Source organism: Panthera onca, chromosome D1, assembly GCF_046562875.1.
Source record: "Panthera onca isolate mPanOnc1 chromosome D1, mPanOnc1 haplotype 2, whole genome shotgun sequence".
In the NCBI taxonomy this organism is placed as follows: Eukaryota; Metazoa; Chordata; class Mammalia; order Carnivora; family Felidae; genus Panthera; species Panthera onca.
Window position 1 is genome coordinate 6,553,619 of NC_138348.1, and position 20,865 is coordinate 6,574,483.

At 44.2% G+C, this 20,865-nt stretch overlaps 1 protein-coding gene across 2 annotated transcripts in view; it reads right to left on the reverse strand.

Moving 5' to 3' along the window:
- SNX32 (sorting nexin 32) overlaps positions 1–6,945 on the reverse strand; it is a 13,753-nt gene extending 6,808 nt beyond the window's left edge. The window contains exon 1 of one of the 2 annotated variants that reach the window (XM_078433695.2): positions 6,456–6,945. In XM_078433695.2, coding sequence (XP_078289821.1) covers positions 6,456–6,491 — 36 coding nt within the window. In that variant the 5' untranslated portion in view covers positions 6,492–6,945. The remainder of the gene's footprint in view (positions 1–6,455) is intronic. The other variant, XM_060607269.3, reaches the window with a different exon arrangement.
- Between the last annotated feature and the right edge of the window lie 13,920 nt (positions 6,946–20,865).

Genomic DNA, 20,865 nt, shown 5'->3' on the forward strand with positions numbered 1-20,865 from the left:
AAAAAAAATTAAAAAAGACTATTTTTTTAAGTTTATTTAAGTAATCTCTACACCCAACATGGGGCTTGGACTCATGACCTTGAGATCAAGAGCTGCATGCTCTTCTGATTGTGCCAGTCAGGCGGCCTAAAAAGACTATCTTTTGATTGATTTGCTTTGGTGCACATCTTGGTAGAAAATAAATGGACTTCATAAATGTTATCAGTTCTGTACTCTACATGTCTGTACTTCTGATATCATACTGCCTTGATGATTGTAATTGACAGACAAATTTGAAATCAAACAGAATTTACTTTGTTCATTTTCTAAATCATTTTGGCTATTATAGGTCTTTGCATTTATGTATAAATTGTAGAACCAGCTTTGTTAATTTCCACCCAAAAAACCTGCTGGGATTTTGATCGAGATTAAATTGAATCTATAGATCAATTTGGGAAGGATATACATTTTTGCAATGTTGATTCTTCCAATCCATCAACATGAAATAGCCTTCCAATTATTTAGGTCTTCTTTAATTTTTCTCAGTAATGTTTTGGAGTGTTCTCTGTAAAGGTTTTGCACATCTTTGGTTAGATTCATTCCTAGGTATTTTATGATTTATTATTTTTTTACATTTTAAAATAGTTATTTGTTTTTGAGAGACAGTAACACAGAGCATGAGCAGGGGAGGGGCAGAGAGAAGGAGACACAGGATCTGAGGCAGGTTCCAGGCTCTGAGCTGTCAGCACAGAGCCCAACACGGGACTTGAACTCACGAACCGTGAGATCATGACCTGAGCCAAAGTTGGAGGCTTAACTGACTGATCCACCCAGGTGCCCCATGATTTTTTATTATTGTTGCTATTTTAAATGCGATTTTTAAAAATTTCATTTCCTAATTATTTGTTGCTAGTATGTAGAAAGACACAATTGATTTTTATATACTTTGTGTCCAAAAACCTTGCTAAATTTACATACTACTTTTAATAGCTTGTAGATTATTTTGGATTTCGTCCCTATACAAGCCTACGATATAAAATAATGATAGTTTTAGTTTTTCCTTTCCAACCTTTATACCTTTTCTTTCTTTTTCTTGCCTTATTGCACTTGCTAGAACCTCTAGTACAACGCAGAAGTGGTGACATGGTGAAAAAGGAAATCCTTGACTTGTTTCTGATCTCAGAGGGAATGCATTCAAAATGTAAGCCTGAAGACGTTTTCAGATACCCTATCAGATCAGTGAGACTCCCTTCTATGCCTAGTTTGGTAAGAGTGTTGATTTTTATCAATGTTTCCTCCCTTTATTGAGATATCATATGGGTTCTCCTGTTATTCTGTGTATGTGCTTAATTTCACTGATTAATTTTCAATTATTAAGCCACCCTGCATTCCTGGAATAAAGCCTTCATCATGAAGTATTATGTTTTTATATATTGCTTATTCAACTTGATAATATTTTGTGATTTTTCCATTTATGTTCACAAGAGATGTCAACCTATATTTTTCCTTTCTTTTAATGATTTCAACAGGTATTTTTGTGTGTGCGTGGTAAAATACACATAACACAAAAGATTCATTTCGACCATTTTTAAGCAGTTTATTGGTATTAAGTATATTCACAGTGTTGTGCAACCATCACTACCACCCGCCTCCTCTTGACAGGTTTTTGTAACAAGGTTATGTTATTCTTCTAAAATAAGTTGGAATTGTGCCTTCTATTTCTGCTTTTGGAATAATTTATATAAGAATAGTATTAGTTTTTCTTTAATGTTTCAAAAGAATTCATATGTGAAATGATATGAGCTTAGAGAGGTATTTTTGAACACTTTTAAATGATAGATTTACTTCCTATAATAGACATAGGACTATTCAGATTTTAATGTTTATTATTTTTGAAGGAGAGAGAGAGAGAGAGAGAGAGAGGGAGAGAGAGAGAGAGAAGGAATGCAAGTGGAGGAGGGGCAGAGAGCAAGAAGGGACACAGAATCTGAAACAGGCTCCAGGCTCTGAGCTGTCAGCACAGAGCCCAACACAGGGCTCAAACTCAGGAATGAGTGAGATCATGACCTGAGCCAAAATCAGATGCTTAACTGACTAAGCCACCCAGGTACCCCAGGGACTATTCAGACTTTCTAATTTTGGTTTCAGGTTTGGTAAGTTGCACTTTTCAAGTAGTTTGTCCATTTTATTTAAATTCTCTCATTTGTTGGCATAAAGTTGTTCTTAAAAACTCTTAACTATCTTTTTAATGTCTGAAACATCTCTATCAATGTGCACTTTATCACTCTGGTTTTGGTAATTAATATTTTCTCTGTTCCTTCCTCTCAGTCTCCCTCTTGCTCTGTCTCTATTAGTCTTGCTACAAGTTTATCAATTTTTTTAGTTTATTTATTTATTTATTTAGACAGAGAGAGACGGGGGAGAGAGAGATTGTGGGATTCTATCTCACGTTTGAATCTCATGAACCATTAGATCATGACCTGAACCAAAATCAAGAGTCAAACGCTTAACCGACTGAGCCACCCAGGCACCCCAGAAGTTTATCATTAAAAAAAAAAAAAGTTTAGGGGCGCGTGGGTGGCTCGGTTGGTTAAGCGTCCGACTTCGGCTCAGGTCATGATCTCACGGTCCGTGAGTTCGAGCCCCACGTCGGGCTCTGTGCTGACAGCTCAGAGCCTGGAGACTGTTTTAGATTCTGTGTCTCCCTCTCTCTCTGCCCCTCCCCTGTTCATGCTCTGTCTCTCTCTGTCTCAAAAATAAATAAACGTTAAAAAATTTTTAAAAAAGTTTGTTTATTTATTTATTGTGTGTGTGTGAGAGAGAGCATGAGGAGGGAAGGGGCAGAGAGAGAGAGGGAAAGAGAGAGAATCCCAAGTAGGCTCTGCACTGTCAGTGTGGAGCCTGAGGTGGGGTTTGAACTCACAATCTATGAGATTGTGACTTGAGCCGTAACCAAGAATTGGACACTTAACCGACTGACCCACCCAGGCGCTCCTGGAAGTGTATCAGTTTATATTAGTATTTTCAAAAAACTATTTTTGGCATTATTGAGTTTCTATATTTGTATATTTATCATCTATTAGTTGATTTCTGCTCTTTATTATTTCCTTCCTTTTTCTTTCTTGGGGTTTCAATTGCTCTTCTCTCTCTAGTTTCTTGAGATTGAAATTTAGGTCATTGACTTTTCAACCTTTATTCTTTTCTAAAATATGCATTTGGCGGTATAAATTTCCCTCTGGATACTGCTTTAGCTATATCTCATGAGTTTTGATATATCATATTTTCAAGACAATTTCTTTAAAAAACTAATGTTAATTATAATTTCTTCTTTGACCTGTGAATTATTTAGAAGCATGATGCTTACTTTCCAAATATTTTGAAATCTTTTTGATTCTTTAATCCTACTGGGACAGAGATCTCATTCTGTATGATTTCAATGTTTCAAATCTTGTTGATACTTGCTTTACAGCCAAACGTATAATGTATTTTGGTAAATGTTTCAAGTGCACTTGAGAAGAATTGTTTTCGGCAGTTGTTGGGTACAGAGCTCTACATAAACCAGTTAGATCAAGTAGATTAATCATGGTATTTTAAAGCCTCAAATCCTTACATATTTTTTTTTTTGTTTTTTTGTTCTAACATTTGAGAGAGTTGTGTTAAACCTATAATTGTAATTGTGGGTTTGTCTATTTCTCCTCTTAATTCAATAATCTTTTACTTTGCATATTTTGAAATGATGTTATTAGTTGCATATAAATTTAGGACTGTTTTATCTTCCTGTTGACTTGACTCCTTAATCATTATAAAATGTCCCTCTTTATTTCTAGTAATACTTTTTGTCTTAGAATCTACTTTGTCTGAAATTAATATAGCCATGCCAGCATTCTTTTGGTTAGCATTCTTTTTGTATCCTTATAAAGTATGTCTTTTTTAACTGAATATAGTTGTCTTTAAAAAGTCCAGTCTGGGGTGGCTGGGTAGCTCAGTTAGTTGAGCATCTGATTATTGATTTCAGCTCAGGTTATGATCACAGGGTCTTGGGATCGAGCCCCGCATTGGGCTCTGTAATGAATGTGGAGCCTGCTTGGGATTCTCTCTCTCTCTCTGTCTCTCTCTCTCCCGCTCCCCCACTCATGCTCTCTCTATAAATAAATAAATAAACAAATAAATAAATAAATATTTTAAATGTTTGTTATTTTGAGACAGACAGAATGTGAGTGGGGGAGGGACAGAGAGAAAGGGAAATACAGAATCCAAAGCAGGCTCCAGCCACAGGGCCAGATGAGGGGCTCAAACCCATGGACCATGAGATCATGACTTTGGCTGAAGTTGGCTGCTTAACTGACTGAGCCATCTAGGCACCCCAATAAATAAATAAACAAACGAATAAAAAAATATCCAATCTGAAAAAAATCCAATCTGAATTTTTTAATTTTAATGTTTATTTATTTTTGAAGGAGAGAGAGAGAGACAGAGCATGAGTGGGAGGGGGGAGCTGAGAGAGAGACAGAAGGGGGGAGGGGCAAGAGAGAGGGAGAGAGAGAATCCCAAGCAGGCTCTGCGCTGTCAGCATAGAGCCCAATGTGGGGCTTGATCCCACAATACTGAAATCATGACCTGAGCTGAAATCAAGTCAGGCGCTTAACCCACTGAGACATCCAGGTGCCTCTGATTTTTTTTTAAAGTAACCTACAGCACCTGCGTGGCTCAGTCGGTCAAATTTCCACCTTGGGCTCAGGTCATGATCTCACAGTTCGTGGGCTCAAGCCCTGCATTGCGCTCTGTGCTGACAGCTCAGAGCCTGGAACCTGCTTCAGATCCTGTATCTCCCTCTCTCTCTCTGCCCCTCCCCTGCTCTCTCTCTCTCAAAAATAAATAAACATAAAGTAACCTTACACCCAAGGTAGGGTGCAAACTCACAACCCCGAGATCAAGAGTCACATGCTCTACCGATTAAGCCAGCCAGGCACCCCCTGAATATGTTTTTAATGGAGTGTTTGGTCTATTCATAATTATTGTAATTACTGATATAGGCTACTAACTTGCTATCTTGCCTTTTGGGTGGGGTTTTTTTGTTTTTTGTTTTTTTGGCTCATCTATTTTTTGTTCCTTTATCCTTTCTTTCTTGCCTTCTGTTCGATTAGTCAAGTATTTTTGCATTATTTCATTTTATCTTCTATTATATTTTTTTTAAATTTTTTTTTAACATTTATTTATTTTTGAGACAGAGAGAGAGGGAGACACAGAACTGGAAGCAGGCTCCAGGCTCTGAGCCATCAGCCCAGAGTCCGACGCGGGGCTCGAACTCATGGACCGTGAGATCGTGACCTGAGCTGAAGTCGGACGCTTAACCGACTGAGCCACCCAGGCGCCCCTCTTCTATTATATTTTTATTTACATCTTCATTTAGTATTCTTTTCGTCTCTGTTTAAAGGAGAATCTTAGAGAAGGCAATGCTTACTCTAGAGGACATGATCTAATAGAGGACATTCAGAGAGTCTGGCACTTACAAAGTTTGAGGATGCACCCATCAGTTTGATAGCCCAGTACACATCCCATATAATAACAGTTATAACAACAACAATAACAATAGCTAACACTTATACTTGAGCTTCCTATATGCCAGGCACTGATCTAAGCGTCTTACACATATTAATTAATTTAACCATGAATACGAACATAGATAAACACTGAAACACATATTTTCTCCTCTATACTTTCTCTCTCTCAGGCCTTCTCACCTCTACGAACTCCACTTGAACCCCACTCCTCACCTTCTGGCTTCGACAACATCCCCAGGGCAGGCTCCTTTTGTGTCCAACTGCGATCCCCCCAACACACACAGTCTGGCTCAGTGGCACAATGGGCCCCTAAGTCTCCTGTATCCCCCCTGCTGCCTTAGTATCTCTGTTCTAACCTGTACTGTTTGGTAACTGCTTGAGGGAGAGGGGACTTCAAGGATGGACCACAGCTACTCCATCCTTGTCCTCCATGCACATACCTCCAACTCTCAAAAGTGTGCACCCCCGTGAGCCCAAGGATGCTCAACAACTATTTGTTGAACGAAATCAGGAGGAAAGGGTGAAGAATTCATGATCTTATGTTATAGGAACACGAATACACAAGTGAAGCCATTAGTGTTGAACCAGATTCCTTCCTGGGCAAAGAAGTGTACTCCATTCCCCTCTCAATCCCTAACATCCCTCCTTCCTCTCCTTCCCCGGTAAGCCAGAACCTGGGGAGGGAGGAGAGGAGTGGCAGTGCCGGTCCCTTTCCACCTGGCAGGGCAAAGGTAAACCCTGCCTCCTTTGGCCCCACGCAGGTGCCACAGACGCGCCCCACCCCCTTGCTCAGGTCTCTCCTCTAGCTCACGCGTGCGCGCGAACACACGCACACACGCCCCACTCCCTGATTGGGCATCATTGGGTATCATGGAGTGAGGTGGAGGTTGGGAGGGGATTTGCATTTTCCTTTACCTTGTTCTCCTTCCCAGCCTCTTGACGCCCTTCCATCACCCTCCTTCGTGGCCGCAGCACACAACTATTCCGCGGCTGGCCACTGTCCGCGCGCTCCCGCAGCTTCGTCCCCGATAACTCGCCGGTTGCGCGGGACTCGATCAGCTGACGGAGACACGTTCCCCTCCCTGCCCGGAGTCACCTGGAGTCAGGCGTGCTTCCCACCCGTCCCCTAGCAGCCGCGCCTTTTGATTGGGTGTCAGGTTCACCGTGAGCGACATCATTGGCTGCAACGCCTGTCGTTCCTGTGCTTGGCCCCAGCTTTTAAGGGGGCAGCGCGGGACCGAGAGGGCCGGGAATCCGCGACGGCTGGGGGGCCGGGGTCGGGGGTCCTGGGGTTGCAGAAGCCTCGTGCCACGTCAGTCCCCGCCCCCAGGCTGGCAGTGAGCCGCGCGCCGCAGCTCCGGGCCGCGGCGCCAACCGCCTCGCGCGATCTGCGCGTGCGCACTAGCTCAGTCGCGCGCCTTCCAGGCGGTGGGCAAGGCGGCGGGCCAGTGGGCAAGGGTGGTAGGGTGGCAGGGTGGGAGGGTGGGGGAGGGCTGGGTGGGAGGGTGGGGGAGGGTTGGGGGAGGGAATGGGGAGCAGGGGTGGGTGGTGGGCCAGGGACGAAGGTGAGGGGTAATGTCTGTGGAGAAAGGGGTTCCGTTAGACTATTCGCTCTGGGGTATGAGGGATGTGCGGGGTAAGCAGCGCAGAGCAGTGAGGGGACGCGGCAAGGCCCGAGGCCAGGCCCGGCTTCACGGGCGGTCGCACCTGGAGCCAGGAAGCAGAGGGGCGCAGATTCAGCGAGAAAAATTGTGGGTGCCCTGGAACGGGCTCATTGTGATCGGGAAGAGAATGGAGCTCCTGGGTAGAAATACACAAAAGCCTAGGATGTGGGGCCCCAAGCTTGACTCTGAGAACTGGAGACTGGACGGTGTGGAAAAGAGGGTCTTGAAAGAGAAGTCAGGCCAGAGTCAGGAAAGGATGGATGTGAAGCTACTGCCCAGTGTAGCAGGTGCATTACAGGCTTCGGCAGGTTTGGGGAAAAACAGCCCAAGGGAGATGTGGGGAAAGCAAGAAATCGGAGGCAAAATAGGCGCTGAATCTGAAAGTGCAGGCACTACAGCAGGGTCTAGGATGGGGTCTGGTTTTAAAGACAGGTTGAAGGTTACTGGGGTACGGACCAGCGGAGAGGACTTGAGATCCAGGGGACATACACTAGGGCAGAATGAGGAGGAGCTGAGGTCCAGTGGAGAGAAGTTGAGGTCAAGTAGAGAGAGGCTGAGTCTGCGTGGAGGGAAGCTGAGTCTGAGTGGAGGGAAGCTGAGTCTGAGTGGAGAGAAGCTGAGTCTGAGTGGAAGAAAGCTGAGTCTGACTGGAGAGAAGCTGGGGTCAAGTGGAGAGAACCAGGGATCCCGGGGAGAGAAGCTGGGGACTAGTGGGGAGGATTTGAGATCCACTGGAGATAAACTGCAGTCAAGTGCAGAAAAGCTGGGGACTAGTGGGGAGGATTTGAGATCCACTGGAGATAAACTGCAGTCAAGTGCAGAAAAGCTGGGGACTAGTGGAGGGAAGCTGGAGGATTCAGGAATGGGGAGCATAAATGAAGAGAGTATTGAAAGGTTGATAGAAGTTACTGGTGCTGAGATGGAAATTCCTGTTGAAAGAGTGGAAGGGAATGATGAGCTCGAAGGGGCTAAGGAGGCGGGACTTGAGGAGGATGTCTTGGATGGGGTGAATGATATTGCTGATGAATCTGTTTCCGTGGAAGAGAAAGAGGTTACAGGTGAAGGTAGTGGTGAATGAGGCAGATGAAGGACTGAAGCTAAAGAAAGAAAGGGAAGCAGATAGAGGAAGTGTTGCAAGTCAAAAAGGAGAAATTAGAGCCAAGCAGAGCATTATTGACCCTGAAGAGGTAAACACGAGAGAGGGAAGGAGAGCACGGGAATGAAGAGCTTCTGGGGTTGAAGGTGGAGGCGAGGGCCAATGGAAACAAAGAAGGGTGAGAAAAAGGGAAATGGGAACATTTTGAGGAGAAAGAAAAGATCTGAAAATGTGTTGATAAGTAGAGGAAAAGTGGAGATTGGTTTCTTGGAGAAGAGCTGTGACTTGTAGGGAAATGTTTGAGAAAGGGATTTGGGATGGGCTAGAAGATTTCGTTTGATGTGTGATTGGGTTTACGAGATACAGAAGAATGCATAGTGAGAAAAATGGAAAATTACAGAAGGACAAAGGATAGGTAATGGAGGTTGTGTAGGAAGAAGCAAGCTGGAGCGAGCAAAGAAAACTTCTCAAAGAGGATCCTGAAGAAGAATGAGGGGCTCCAAAGTGACCAAAGCAAGAGCAAAGAAAATGAGGGAAGAGAAAAAAAAGTAAGAAGTCAAATCCCATCATAATGATTATGTGTGTTGGGTTTGAAAGTTATTTCCTTTACTCTTTCTATCATGTGTGCCCTCCCATGGAAGCCAGTTTTATGATGTAATGGGACAGGCCTCTTGCAGGGCCCCGTACATCTGGACCAAGCTCATCCTAATGGGTCTTCCCTCTAACTGGCCCCCAGATGTTTCCAGAATAATTGCTGGCCTCCACTATTTCAGTCACTTCACCATGATCACCATTTCCATGGGTTTCCCTCCCCTTCGCACATCAAATTCGAGTTGCTCATACTCAATTTGAAGTTACCTCAACTATTTGTGTTATTGTTTCCATTTTTGACCCATGTTATATATATATAATGCACATTATATATGTGTATTATATATACACACATTATATATGTGTATATACATTATATATGACATATACACATTGTATGTATATACACATATATAATGATATACATTATATATCATGTATATCATATATATTTATGTATAAATATATATATATATATATATATATATATTTTTTTTTTTTTTTTTTTTAAGAGAGAGATTGAGAGAAAGTGCTAGTGGGGGGTGGGGAGAGGGGCAGAGGGAAACACAGAGAATCCCAGGCAGGCTCCACACTCAGTGTGGAGCCCAACCCGGGGCTTGATCCCACAACCCTGGGATCATGACCTGAGCTAAAATCAAGAGCTGGACACTCAACCAACCGAACCATCCAGGCGCCACCCATCTTTGGCTTTTATTTGCTCATCTAATCACGTGGACTTTTCCTCTTGTGTCAGTCTCCTTTGGGGCTTTCTTTTATGACTTCCACATGCCATCCGTCATCCACTGTCATCCCAGGGAAGAGAGGACCCCCTGAGTGCCTGCTGTCACGACATCAGTGTCAGAACTTAGGTTCTTAGGTCCTGTTTTTCTCTTGGATAGGGATGTAAGGAGATGACAGAAAGCAGCCATGGAGTGTTAGGATGAAAGAAATATTTCTCCCTTTTCCTCCATATACTTCTTTTATTGATTCATTTACTTACTTATTTTTAATGTAATTTTTTTAAGTTTCTTTATTTTTTTGACAGAGATAGAGAGTGAGCGGGGAGGTGCAGAGAGAGGGGGGAGACAGAGAATCCCAAGTAGGATCTGCGCTGTCAGCGCAGAGCCTGACGTGGGGCTTAAATTCACGAACGTTGAGATCATGGCCTGAGCTAGAACCAAGAGTTGGATGCTTAACCACCTGAGCCACCCAGGAGCCCCACCTCCATGTACTTTTAAAAGTCTGTAATATTTCTGAGGAGTAGAAACTTCACCATATCATAAGTATCATGACACAAATTTAGAATAGACTCATGTTTTTATTTTGTTGAATATTTTATTTTTGAAAGAGAGAGAGAGAGAGAGAACACAAATAGAGGAGGGGCAGAGGGAGACACAGAATCCGAAGCAGGCTCCAGGCACCGAGTTGTCAGCACAGAGCCAGAAGCCCGACGCGGGGCTCGAACTCACGAACCGTGAGATGAACAGAGCCAAAGCTGGACACTTGACCGACTGAGCCACCCAGGTACCCCTAAATTGTTCATTTTTTACATACCCTTTGCTAGTTTTCTGCCAAGTTTCCAAAAGATCTGTAAAGCCCATGTCATAGTTTTGTTCATCTAGTCAAACCTAATAGATAATTTATTAATTTCGCTTTTTTTCCCAGCAATTTCCTTCTTTGAGTCCTTTGTCGTCGGGGTCTGACGTAGAGTGGCTCTGTTCTAGGCTTCCTCCACAGCTACTTTCCTGGACTTCTTAACCCTTCTCTCTGTTCTTCTGTGTTGGATCTCCTACTGCCTGGATCTTCGATCTTCTCCCTCTCTCTTGTTTTACAGTCTTATTTTGGTCAACCACATCCTCTAATAGCTTCCAGAGATGGATATGACCTGTTTTTCTTCCGTATATGAATTACCTGTTTTCTACCACTCTGACGGGTCAGCCTGCCCTCTTGTCTCATTTTCTGTGCTTCTACTGTAGGACATTGGAGCCCGGTTAGGGCTCTTATCTTTTTTTTCTATTTTTGTCCCTCTTTTTTTATTCTACTCTCTGGACAGTGTCATTAACTTTACCTTCTTATCCTTTCTATTGAGGGTTTGTTTTTTTTTTTTAATTTCGATTCTCTTGTTCACTGATTGTTTCTTTTTTTATATAGCATTTCTGTTTTTATTTCATATACATGTTCTCTTAGCTCTCCAAGGAAGAACTTTCCTGTTTCTAATTGTTCTGCTTTTCTTATTGTTTCCTTTGAATTCTTCCCCCCCCCACCACCCTTTTCTGGTGTGTGTGTGTGTGTGTGTGTGTGTGTGTGTGTGTGTGAAGTTTTCCTCAAATGTTTGATCTTATTCCTGTGCACAGATGGGGCTTGTTAATTGACGGTCTTCATTCTTTATGATTTTTACTGTATTTATCCCTTTATTTTCATCTTGGTGAGGTTTGGAGTTAAACATTGTGTGTTCAGTCTGCCGTGTTTGACAAAAAGTCTCCTCCAATACATTTTGATTATTCTTTTTTTTAATTTTATTTATTTATTTTTTTTTACTTTACATCCGAATTAGTTAGCATATAGTGCAACAATGATTTCAGGAGTAGGTTCCTTAGTGCCCCTGACCCATTTAGCCCACCCCCCCTCCCACAACCCCTCCAGTAACCCTCTGTTCTCCATATTTATGAGTCTCTTATGCTTTGTCCCCCTCCCTGTTTTTATATTATTTTTGTTTCCCTTCCCTGATGTTCATCTGTTTTGTCTCTTAAAGTCCTCATATGAGTGAAGTCATAGGATTTTTGTCTTTCTCTGACTGACTAATTTCACTTAGCATAATACCCTCCGGTTCCATGCACATAGTTGCAAATGGCAAGATTTCATTCTTTTTGACTGCCGAGTGATGCTCGATTGTATATACATACAACATCTTCTTTATCCATCCATCCATTGATGGACATTTGGGCTCTTTCCATACTTTGGCTATTGTTGATAGTGCTGCTGTAAACATTGGGATGCATGTGTCCCTTGGAAACAGCACACCTGTATCCCTTGGATAAATACCTCGTAGTGCCATTGCTGGGTTGTAGGGTAGTTCTATTTTTAGTTTTTTTGAGGAACCTCCACACCGTTTTCTAGAGTGGCTGCACCAGCTTGCCTTCCCATACATTTTGATTATTCTTAATTGAATTTTCAAGTGTAACCCTGATTTTCATCTTGAAGGTAACTTACTATTTCCTTTATGAATTTTCCTGGGTCAAAGTGACTAACATAGTGAACAAATAAACCTCAGCACACAGCAAAGTACTAGATCAGTGATTATAAACATGCTGTAATTGCTCTCATCTTAAAAAAAAAAAAAAAAACGTTGGGGCGCCTGGGTGGCTTGGTCGGTTGAGTGTCTGACTTCGGCTCAGGTCATGATCTCACAGTCCGTGAGTTCGAGCCTCACATCGGGCTCTGTGCTGACAGCTCAGAGCCTGGAGCCTGTTTCAGATTCTGTGTCTCCCTCACTCTCTGCCCCTCCCCTGTTCATGCTCTGTCTCTCTCTGTCTCAAAAATAAATAAACGTTAAAAAAAAAATTAAAAAAACAACGCATCTTAAACCTGTTATCTCATTTTTAAAACAACACAAAACCTCTCTTGACCACACACATATTCCCCTCTGGCTACCGCCCCATTTTTCCTGGCTCCCTGTGGTAGGCACAAAAGTGGCCCCTCGAAGATATGCTCACTTCCTGATCCCAGGAACCTGTGCATATGGCCTCATATGACAGAAGGGTGAATATTAGCTGACATGGCAAGAGATATGATTAAGTTACAGACCTGGAAAGGGGGAGCTTATTCTAGATCATCTGGGTGAGCCCTAAATGCCATCACAAGCACCCTTATAAGAAAGAGACGAAGGAGATCAGACAGAGAGAAGAGGAGGCGGCCGTGTGAGCCCAAAGCCAGAGGCAGGAATGATTTGGCCACCAGCAGAGCCTCTGGAGAGTGTGCGGCCCTTGCCAAGGCCTTGCTTTTGGACTTTTGGCCTCCAGAACTCTAGTCTCCGGAGGGAATACATTTCTGTTCTTCTAAGCCATGCAGCTTGTGGTAATTTTCTACAGCAGCTCTAGGAAACTGATACATTCCCTTCACAGCAGGATTCCTCCAAATAGTTGTTTACCCTTTTTCTAATCTTCTCCCTTCCTTTTTATCCAGCTGTTTATATTGGACTTTTAAAAACATACAGAAAAGTTGAAAGTTTAGAGCAACTAACTATTCTTTGCCTGGATTTAACAGTTGGTAATAGTTCGCCCTGTTGTGCTTTGTTAGTACCTCACGGATCTCCCAAGAATGGAGACATTCTCCTCCAGGGGCACCTGGGGGGCTCAGTCAGTTAAGCGTTGGACTCTTGATTTCAGCTCAGGTCATGATCTCACTGTTCATCGTGAGTTTGAACCTGATGCTGCTCTCTGAGCTGACGGCACAGAGCCTGCTTGGGACTCTCTCCCTCTCTCTCTGCCCCTCCCCAACTTGAGGTCTCTCTCTCTCTCTCTCTCTCTCTCCCCTCAAGATAAATAAATAGGGGTGCCTGGGTGGCTCAGTCGGTTAAGCCTCTGACTTCAGCTCAGGTCATGATCTTGCGGTTTGTGGGTTTGAGCCCCGCGTCGGGCTCTGTGCTGACAGCTTAGAGACTGGAGCCTGCTTCAGATTCTGTGCCTCTCTCTCTCTCTCTCTCTCAAAAATAAATAAACATTAAAAAATTTTTTTTAAGATAAGTAAATAAACTTTAAAAAGTTAAACAAAGACATTTTCCTCCATATCCACAACACCTAAGTAAATTAGAACATTTTAAATTTAATAAAATAAAAATTAAGAATAATTCCCTAAAAGCATCTAATATTCAATCTATATTTAAATTTCCTTCCAAATAAAATAAAATAAAATAAAAATTTCCTTCCTTGTCCCCAAAAGATCTTTTATAACCTTTTTTCCTTGACCCAGCATGCATTCAGGGCTAATGTATTGAATGTGTTTGTTAACTCGTTTTAATCTACGTTAATTTCCTCTAATTTTGTTTTTAACAGCTTTGACTTTTTAAAGAATTTAAGCCTGTTTTCTTAGATGTCTAGCATTCTGGATTTGTCTAGTTGTGTCCAGATGGTATCATTTAGTTCATTCTTCTATCCACTGTAGTTCTCATGTACTAGAAGTTGGAGCCATAGGCCCTGGTTTCTTTCTCTGTAGCACTTATCACCTCTGACTCAGAATTTGCCTTCTGTCCTTTTTTTATTATCATCTCTCCCCAGTAGAATATAAGCCCCATGAGGGAATCAATGTGTGCCTGCTGGGTTCCCTGTTCTAGTCTGCTGTCTAACCAACACATAGTAGGCACTCAGCATGTGTTTGTGATAGGAACTAAAGTCATATTAAGTGACTTTACCTGTGTCACTACTATTTAACATCTAATGGGAAATTGCTAGAATAATTTACCCTGTTCCTTAGAATAAATCACATTTTTTGAGGCCTCAAATGCCTGAAAATATCTTTATTCCATATTTGAGGTTTGTCTAGGTATAGAATTTTCCCTCAGTAGTTTGAAGACATGCCCCTTTGTGTTCTTCCTTCACTCATGGCCATTGAGAGTCCACATCCATTTTCGTGCTTGAGCCATTGCGCATGAGCAGGTGATCTGTATATGTGGTGTTTTCTTCTCCTTGCCTCTGTTATTTCTGCTAATTTACTGGTCAGACGTTTATAGCTTGCTTATCCTTCTATTCTCTAGGAACTCTGATCCCATAGTTGGACAATAAAATAGACATAGTCGGTGTGGGCAGAATTGTAAAGATAAGCTACAGAAGGCTCAGCCCTAGCAGTAGGATCTTTTTGCAAGTGGTGACAGCTAACATTTCCTGAATTCTTCTGATAATCTGAATAATTTCATAGACACCATGCTAAGCACTTTACATGCTCCCTGTCATTTCATCCTTCCAACAACTAACTCTCTGAGACGGGAACTATTACCGTGTCAACTCCACTGGGTAGAAACTGCCAGGGCCATGCCCTGAGCCCACAGCTGCACTGGAAACCACCCTGATGAACTACCCCCTCTGTTCCTACGAGACAAGGCCTGCTACTGGGTTTCCCAGCCCGCCAAAGCAGGGTCTGCGATCCTGCCCTGGGGGCGGGGAATGAGGCCGGGCAGCAACCCGGTCCAGCTCTTCAGTGAGGCGTGTTGAACGAGTGCTTCGGTGGCAAGTTTTAAAGAACATAAATGCCAAAAAGCAGTGATGTTTATTTTCTTTCCCAGATCTCTGCCTTCCCAAGATCATCTGCTCCTAGCCTCGTCTGGTGATTCTCTGAGCACCGAGAAGTTGTCGCCTCTCTTAAAGGAGGCCCACACAGGCACGAGGTCAGGACAGCTGTGTGGGGCTCTCCAATTGCACTGCACAATGTATAAATGACGAAGGAAATAATCAGACCTGTTCTTTGGATGGATTACATTTTCTCCTGGGACACCGGATGCATTCCACTGAGGCCGCAGAAAGGAAAAGGATTGAGACGCCACGACAAATGGAGGCCACCTTGTAAGTGCCGATATTTTCAATCATCTAGATAGCTGGAACTTTATAGATGTAATATCCTTTAAAATTAACCAAAATTCACACATTTGAGGGCATCGAGGCTCTCGAGTGATTTTATGTATCTCTATTGTCCTGTTCTTTCTTTGCATATTTGCCAAAGATCCTGTTTCTTGCAACGGGATGTGTTAAAAATGACTTTATGAAAAAAATAATGACTTTATGGTTTGGCTTGTGTTTAAATGCCCCCCTTTGCCGGTCCCATTAATTCATTCAGCAAACACTGAACACTTACCGTGTGCCAGCTGGGAATGCAACAAATGTGAAGGACCAGGTTCTTGCCCTTGGCCACCTGTCTCTTGTTGACACAGACCTCTCAACACGTAGATGTCCGTGCACCGTGAGGCGGGCGAGGAGGGCTCTATGTACTAAGAGGGGTGTAACTGCAGAAGGGGGAGGGCCTGGCCTTGCGGCTGGTGGCGGGGGGCAATCAGAGAAGCCTTCCTCGTGGAGGTGACCACTTGGGGCTGGACTTAGAAGGGTGAGAAGGGGTCCACGCTGGGTGAGGAGAGGACAAGCAAACATTCTCAGAAAGAAGATTGCTGAGGACAGTGACTGGGGACTGCATGGCTCAGTCAGGAGAGGAGAACAGTCATTTGGTGCAGCCGGAGCAGAGAGAGTATTATAGAGACTGGCACATTCTGGAAAACAGTATGGGAGGTTCCTCAAAAAATCAAAACTAGAACGACCCTACGACCCAGCAATGGCACTGCTAGGTATTTATCCAAGGGCTACAGGTGTGCCGTTTCGAAGGGACACGTGCACCCCCATATTCATAGCAGCGCTATCGACAACAGCCAAAGGATGGAAAGAGCCCAGATGTCCACCGATGGATGAATGGGTAAAGAAGATGTGGTATATCTATACAATGGAGTATTACTCGGCAATCAAAAAGAATGATATCTTGCCATTTGCAACTACGTGGATGGAACCGGAGGGTATTATGCTAAGTGAAATTAGTCAGTCAAAGAGAAATATCATATGACTTCACTCATATGAAGACTTTAAGAGACAACAGATGAACATAAGGGAAGGGCAACAAAAATAATATAAAAACAGGGAGGGGGACAAGACAGAAGAGACTCATAAATATGGAGAACAAACTGAGGGTTACTGGAGGGGTTGTGGGAGGGGGGAGGGGCTCAATGGGTCAGGGGCATTAAGGAATCTACTCTTGAAATCACTGTTGCACTATATGCTAACTAACTTGGAGGTAAATTTAAAAAAATAAAATAAAATAAAATGATAGAGACTGGCAGGATGTGCGCTTGGCATAGCCTGGGACAGCCTTGAATGCAGGGTTAAGGAAGTTAGCCTTTGCTCTGTAGGCGACAGGGAGAATGACACCATGAGATCTTTGCTTTACATGGCTTACCAAGCTGAGAGACGTAATCAACAGGGTGCAGCATCAGGGGGGCTCAGAGTGGAGCACTGAGTAGGTGCTCAATAAAGCGGGAGATATGATTATTAGGTCATTAAAATGAACAGTTCAAGGGGCACCTGGAGCGTCTGACTTAGCTCAGGTCATGATCTTCCGGTTCATGGGTTCGAGCCCCACGTCAGGTTCTATTGCTGACAGCTCGGAGCCTAGAGCCTGCTTCGGATTCTGTGTCTCCCTCTCACTGCCCCTCCCCTGCTCATGCTCTGTCTCTCTCTCTCTCAAAAATAAACCTTGGTGTGCCTGGGTGGCTCAGCCGGTTAAGCGTCCAACTTCGCTCAGGTCATGATCTCACAGTTTGTGAGTTCAAGTCCCACGTCAGGCTCTGTGCTGACAGCTCAGAGCCCGGAGCTTCCTTTGGATTCTGTGTCTCCCTCTCTCTCTGCCCCTTCCCCGCTCGTGCTATCTCTCTCTCTCTCAAAAATAAGCAAACATTAAAAAAATAATAAAATAAAATAAATACACCTTAAAAAATATTAAAAAAAAAAAAAAGAACGAACAGTTCAAGGTAGAGAGGTCAAGGCTATGAACTAAAGCAGAGAAAGTGGGGACAAGAACCAGAGGATAGATTGGAGGGGGTTTTAGAAGTCCTGTTGAACAGGATTGCTAATTAATTGTGAATGGATGGTGAGGAGGGAGGCACCGCACTTAGACATAGCAGTAGCTGACTCGTATCATCCGGTGCTTACTCTGTAGTTAGGCGCTTTGCCCTAACTCATTTAATTTAATCCCATAATGGCCATAATAGCCCTATTAGAGGGATTGTATTACTATTCGCATTTCATAGGAGAGGAAGTTGGAGCCTGGAGTGTTCCACCAAGGCGACAAGGCAGGTATAGTGTGGTAGTGGTTAGGATTTGAACCCAAGACAATCGGCGCCCTTAGCTACTACACAGCTTCAGCAGCTGACTGAAGTTCGGGACCAACCGATTGGGATGTGAAGTGACCACTTCAGACAGCAATTACGCAAGTGGCAGATTAGGGCCTAGAGCCTGCTGAACCCACCTTCTGCCCCCCCAGAGCTCACAGACAGGCCGCTGGGTACCCCATCAGGCCATAGCCCTGTTGTGTTTGTCTTACAGAATACTTTTAAAAACATTTTTAGAACTGATTGCTAATGTTAAAAAAATCTAGAGAGTCACACTAAAGCCGGCTGGATTATTTTTATTATTATTATTAATTTAAATATTTTATTTTATTTTATTTATTTTTTAAGTTTTTTTTTTTTAACATTTATTCATTTTTGAGAGTGAGACAGACAGAGCATGAATGGGGGAGGGGCAGAGAGAGAGGGAGACCCAGAATCCGAAGCAGGCTCCAGGCTCTGAGCTGTCAGCACAGCACCTGACGCGGGGCTTGAACTCACAGACTCCGAGATCATGACCTGAGCTGAAGTCGGACGCTTAACCGACTGAGCCACCCAGGCACCCATTTTATTTATTTTAAAGAGAGAGAGAGAGGGTGCAAGTAGGGGAGAGGGGCAGAGGGAGAGAGAGAGAATCTTAAGCAGGCTCCATGCTCAGCACAGAGTCCGAAGCAGAGCTCAGTCCCACGACCCTGGGATCATGTCCTTGGCCGAAATCGAGAGCCGGCTGCTCAACCGACTGAGCCAGCCAGGGTCCCCAGCCTTGATTATCTTGAAAAGTGAGAAAATCTGGCCATACTGGGCCCATCTAGCAACCCTTGCTGCCTATTCTGTGTTTCCTTCAGCTGGGACCTGTGCTCTCCCGTTGGCCAGAGCTCACCGGCCTGGGGTCCCTGCCCACCTCCACGGGTGCCGGAGTTTGCATCCCTCGGCCACAAGCTGGTCCAGTCTGATGCGAGGCTGTTTTTGTGCATTTCATCCTGTGTCAAGCCCAGGCCTCCACTGACGGTTAAATACTCCTTTCGAACTTCAGGGAATATAAGATAAAAACAAACAACACATTTTGCTTTGTTTTTTCCCTTCATGCTGTGGGAATTGAGAAAAAATAATCACCCATCCACACTTGAATGCCCACAGGAGGAGGGCCACGGACAGGCAGTGTGGGACAAAAGTGAATGGTCACAGTTCCTGAAACCAGCACCAGGTGAAAGGAAATCTCAATCGTGCCGTGGAAAACAGCAGATGTAATGGCAGCTATACAAATCATGCTGTGACCTCTTTCTGTTTAATTTGTTCGGAACTTAATAATTTGCCTGGGTTTTGAACTGGCTTCTTTGGGCATGTTACAAGGAAGCTTTGGAGGAAAATACGTGTGCACGTATGCATGTGTGTGAGGCGTGCGTGGGCCATAGCTTACACTCCGTAGCTTGGGATTCTCTGCAGAAGTTGGATTTCAAAATTTTATTTTAAAATTTTTATGATTTATTCAAGATTTGCAAAGATGTTTCTGTACCACTAAGTTAAAACGTGAGGCACAGGGCAGCAAACATGTTCCCATATTAAATATTTTTTTTAATTTTTTTTAACGTTTATTTATTTTTGAGACAGAGAGAGACAGAGCATGAACGGGGGAGGGTCAGAGAGAGAGGGAGACACAGAATCTGAAACGGGCTCCAGGCTCTGAGCAGTCAGCACAGAGCCTGACGCGGGGCTCGAACTCACGGACCGCAAGATCGAACTCGGACGCTTAACCGACTGAGCCACCCAGGTGCCCCCCCATATTAAATATTTTGTTGCACCAAAGGTGTAACCATTCCCGCAGCAGCGGTCAGCTTGGCTACATCATGGATTTTATGCTTGTGTGGTTGTCTGCAAGTCGTAAGCTGCACTCGGAGACACGGGTTCAAATGAGAAATAGAGCTGACGTCAGAGTTGTAGGAGCTTGACTCCTAATCTGTGTTGTCTGTAGTGACACCTGACAGTTTCCCCTCACGCCACCCGATTCAGGAACTGGAAGAAGGCAGCCGCTGCGGCTGGGCTGGAGTGTCTCAGGCCACCGGGCACCATTCTGGGAGGGCCCCTGCGTCTCAGGGTTCGCTGTCCATCTCAAAAGGGTCATCTGTTCTGTTAGACCACACCACCCCCACTCTCGAGAGGCCAGCCCCGCCAGCTTTCCCCCCCCCCCCCCCGAGAGCTAGACGTAGTGTGCAGGTTCGCGGTGCAGATCCATCCGGTCCCTGGAGCCGTTCCTACACAGATTACACCGGCTCCTGAGGTCACGCTGCTGTGCCTTGGACTCTGACCCCTGCCTAGAACATTCTTCTTCCTCCTCTCCTCCCTCCTCAGAGACTCCCTACGCCTGGGGTGCACACCCAGGGTGGGACCCGGGCGTGTGTTGAGGCCAATTCTTCCGTTTGACCAATTCTTCCATTCTTATCCGCGTCACTCGGAATCCGTTGGTCCTTATTGATATCATGTCGGTACTAGGTAGTCAGCACCGTGCTGACAGCCAGGGACACAACGGACAGGTGCCCTGCTCCTGGGGACAAGAGGAGCATGCAGGGACTCGCTCGTGAGCAAGGTGGCACTCGTCACAGGACTCGAACAACTGGTGTTTTATCTCAGCCACATTATAATTTCATTTCCGTGGTGAGGCCTAAAAAGCCTAGGCGCCCCAGCAGATCAGCCAGGCGCGTGGTAAAATTCTACTTCTTCCTTCGTTTACCAAATATTTGCTAAACACCCATTACTTGTCAGGCGCTGTGCGGGATGTCAGGATTATAACAGAGGACAGAACTGACACATTTGTCACTTGGAACTTGTGCTGTCACAGAAGGTGACAGAAAAAAAAAAAAAAAAAAGCTCAATATGTAACCTGAGCTAAGAATTTTGGAGAAAAACCAAGCAGGGTAAGGGAGAGAGAATGACCTGAGGCAGGAGTGAGGGGCCTGCGCTTTTAGACACAGTATGTAGGAAGGCCTTTCCGATGAGGTGACTCCTGAAGCAGGGCCCAGAAGGAGGGGAGGGAGAAGCAGCTGTTTGGAGGAAGTCCTTCCCCGGGTGAGG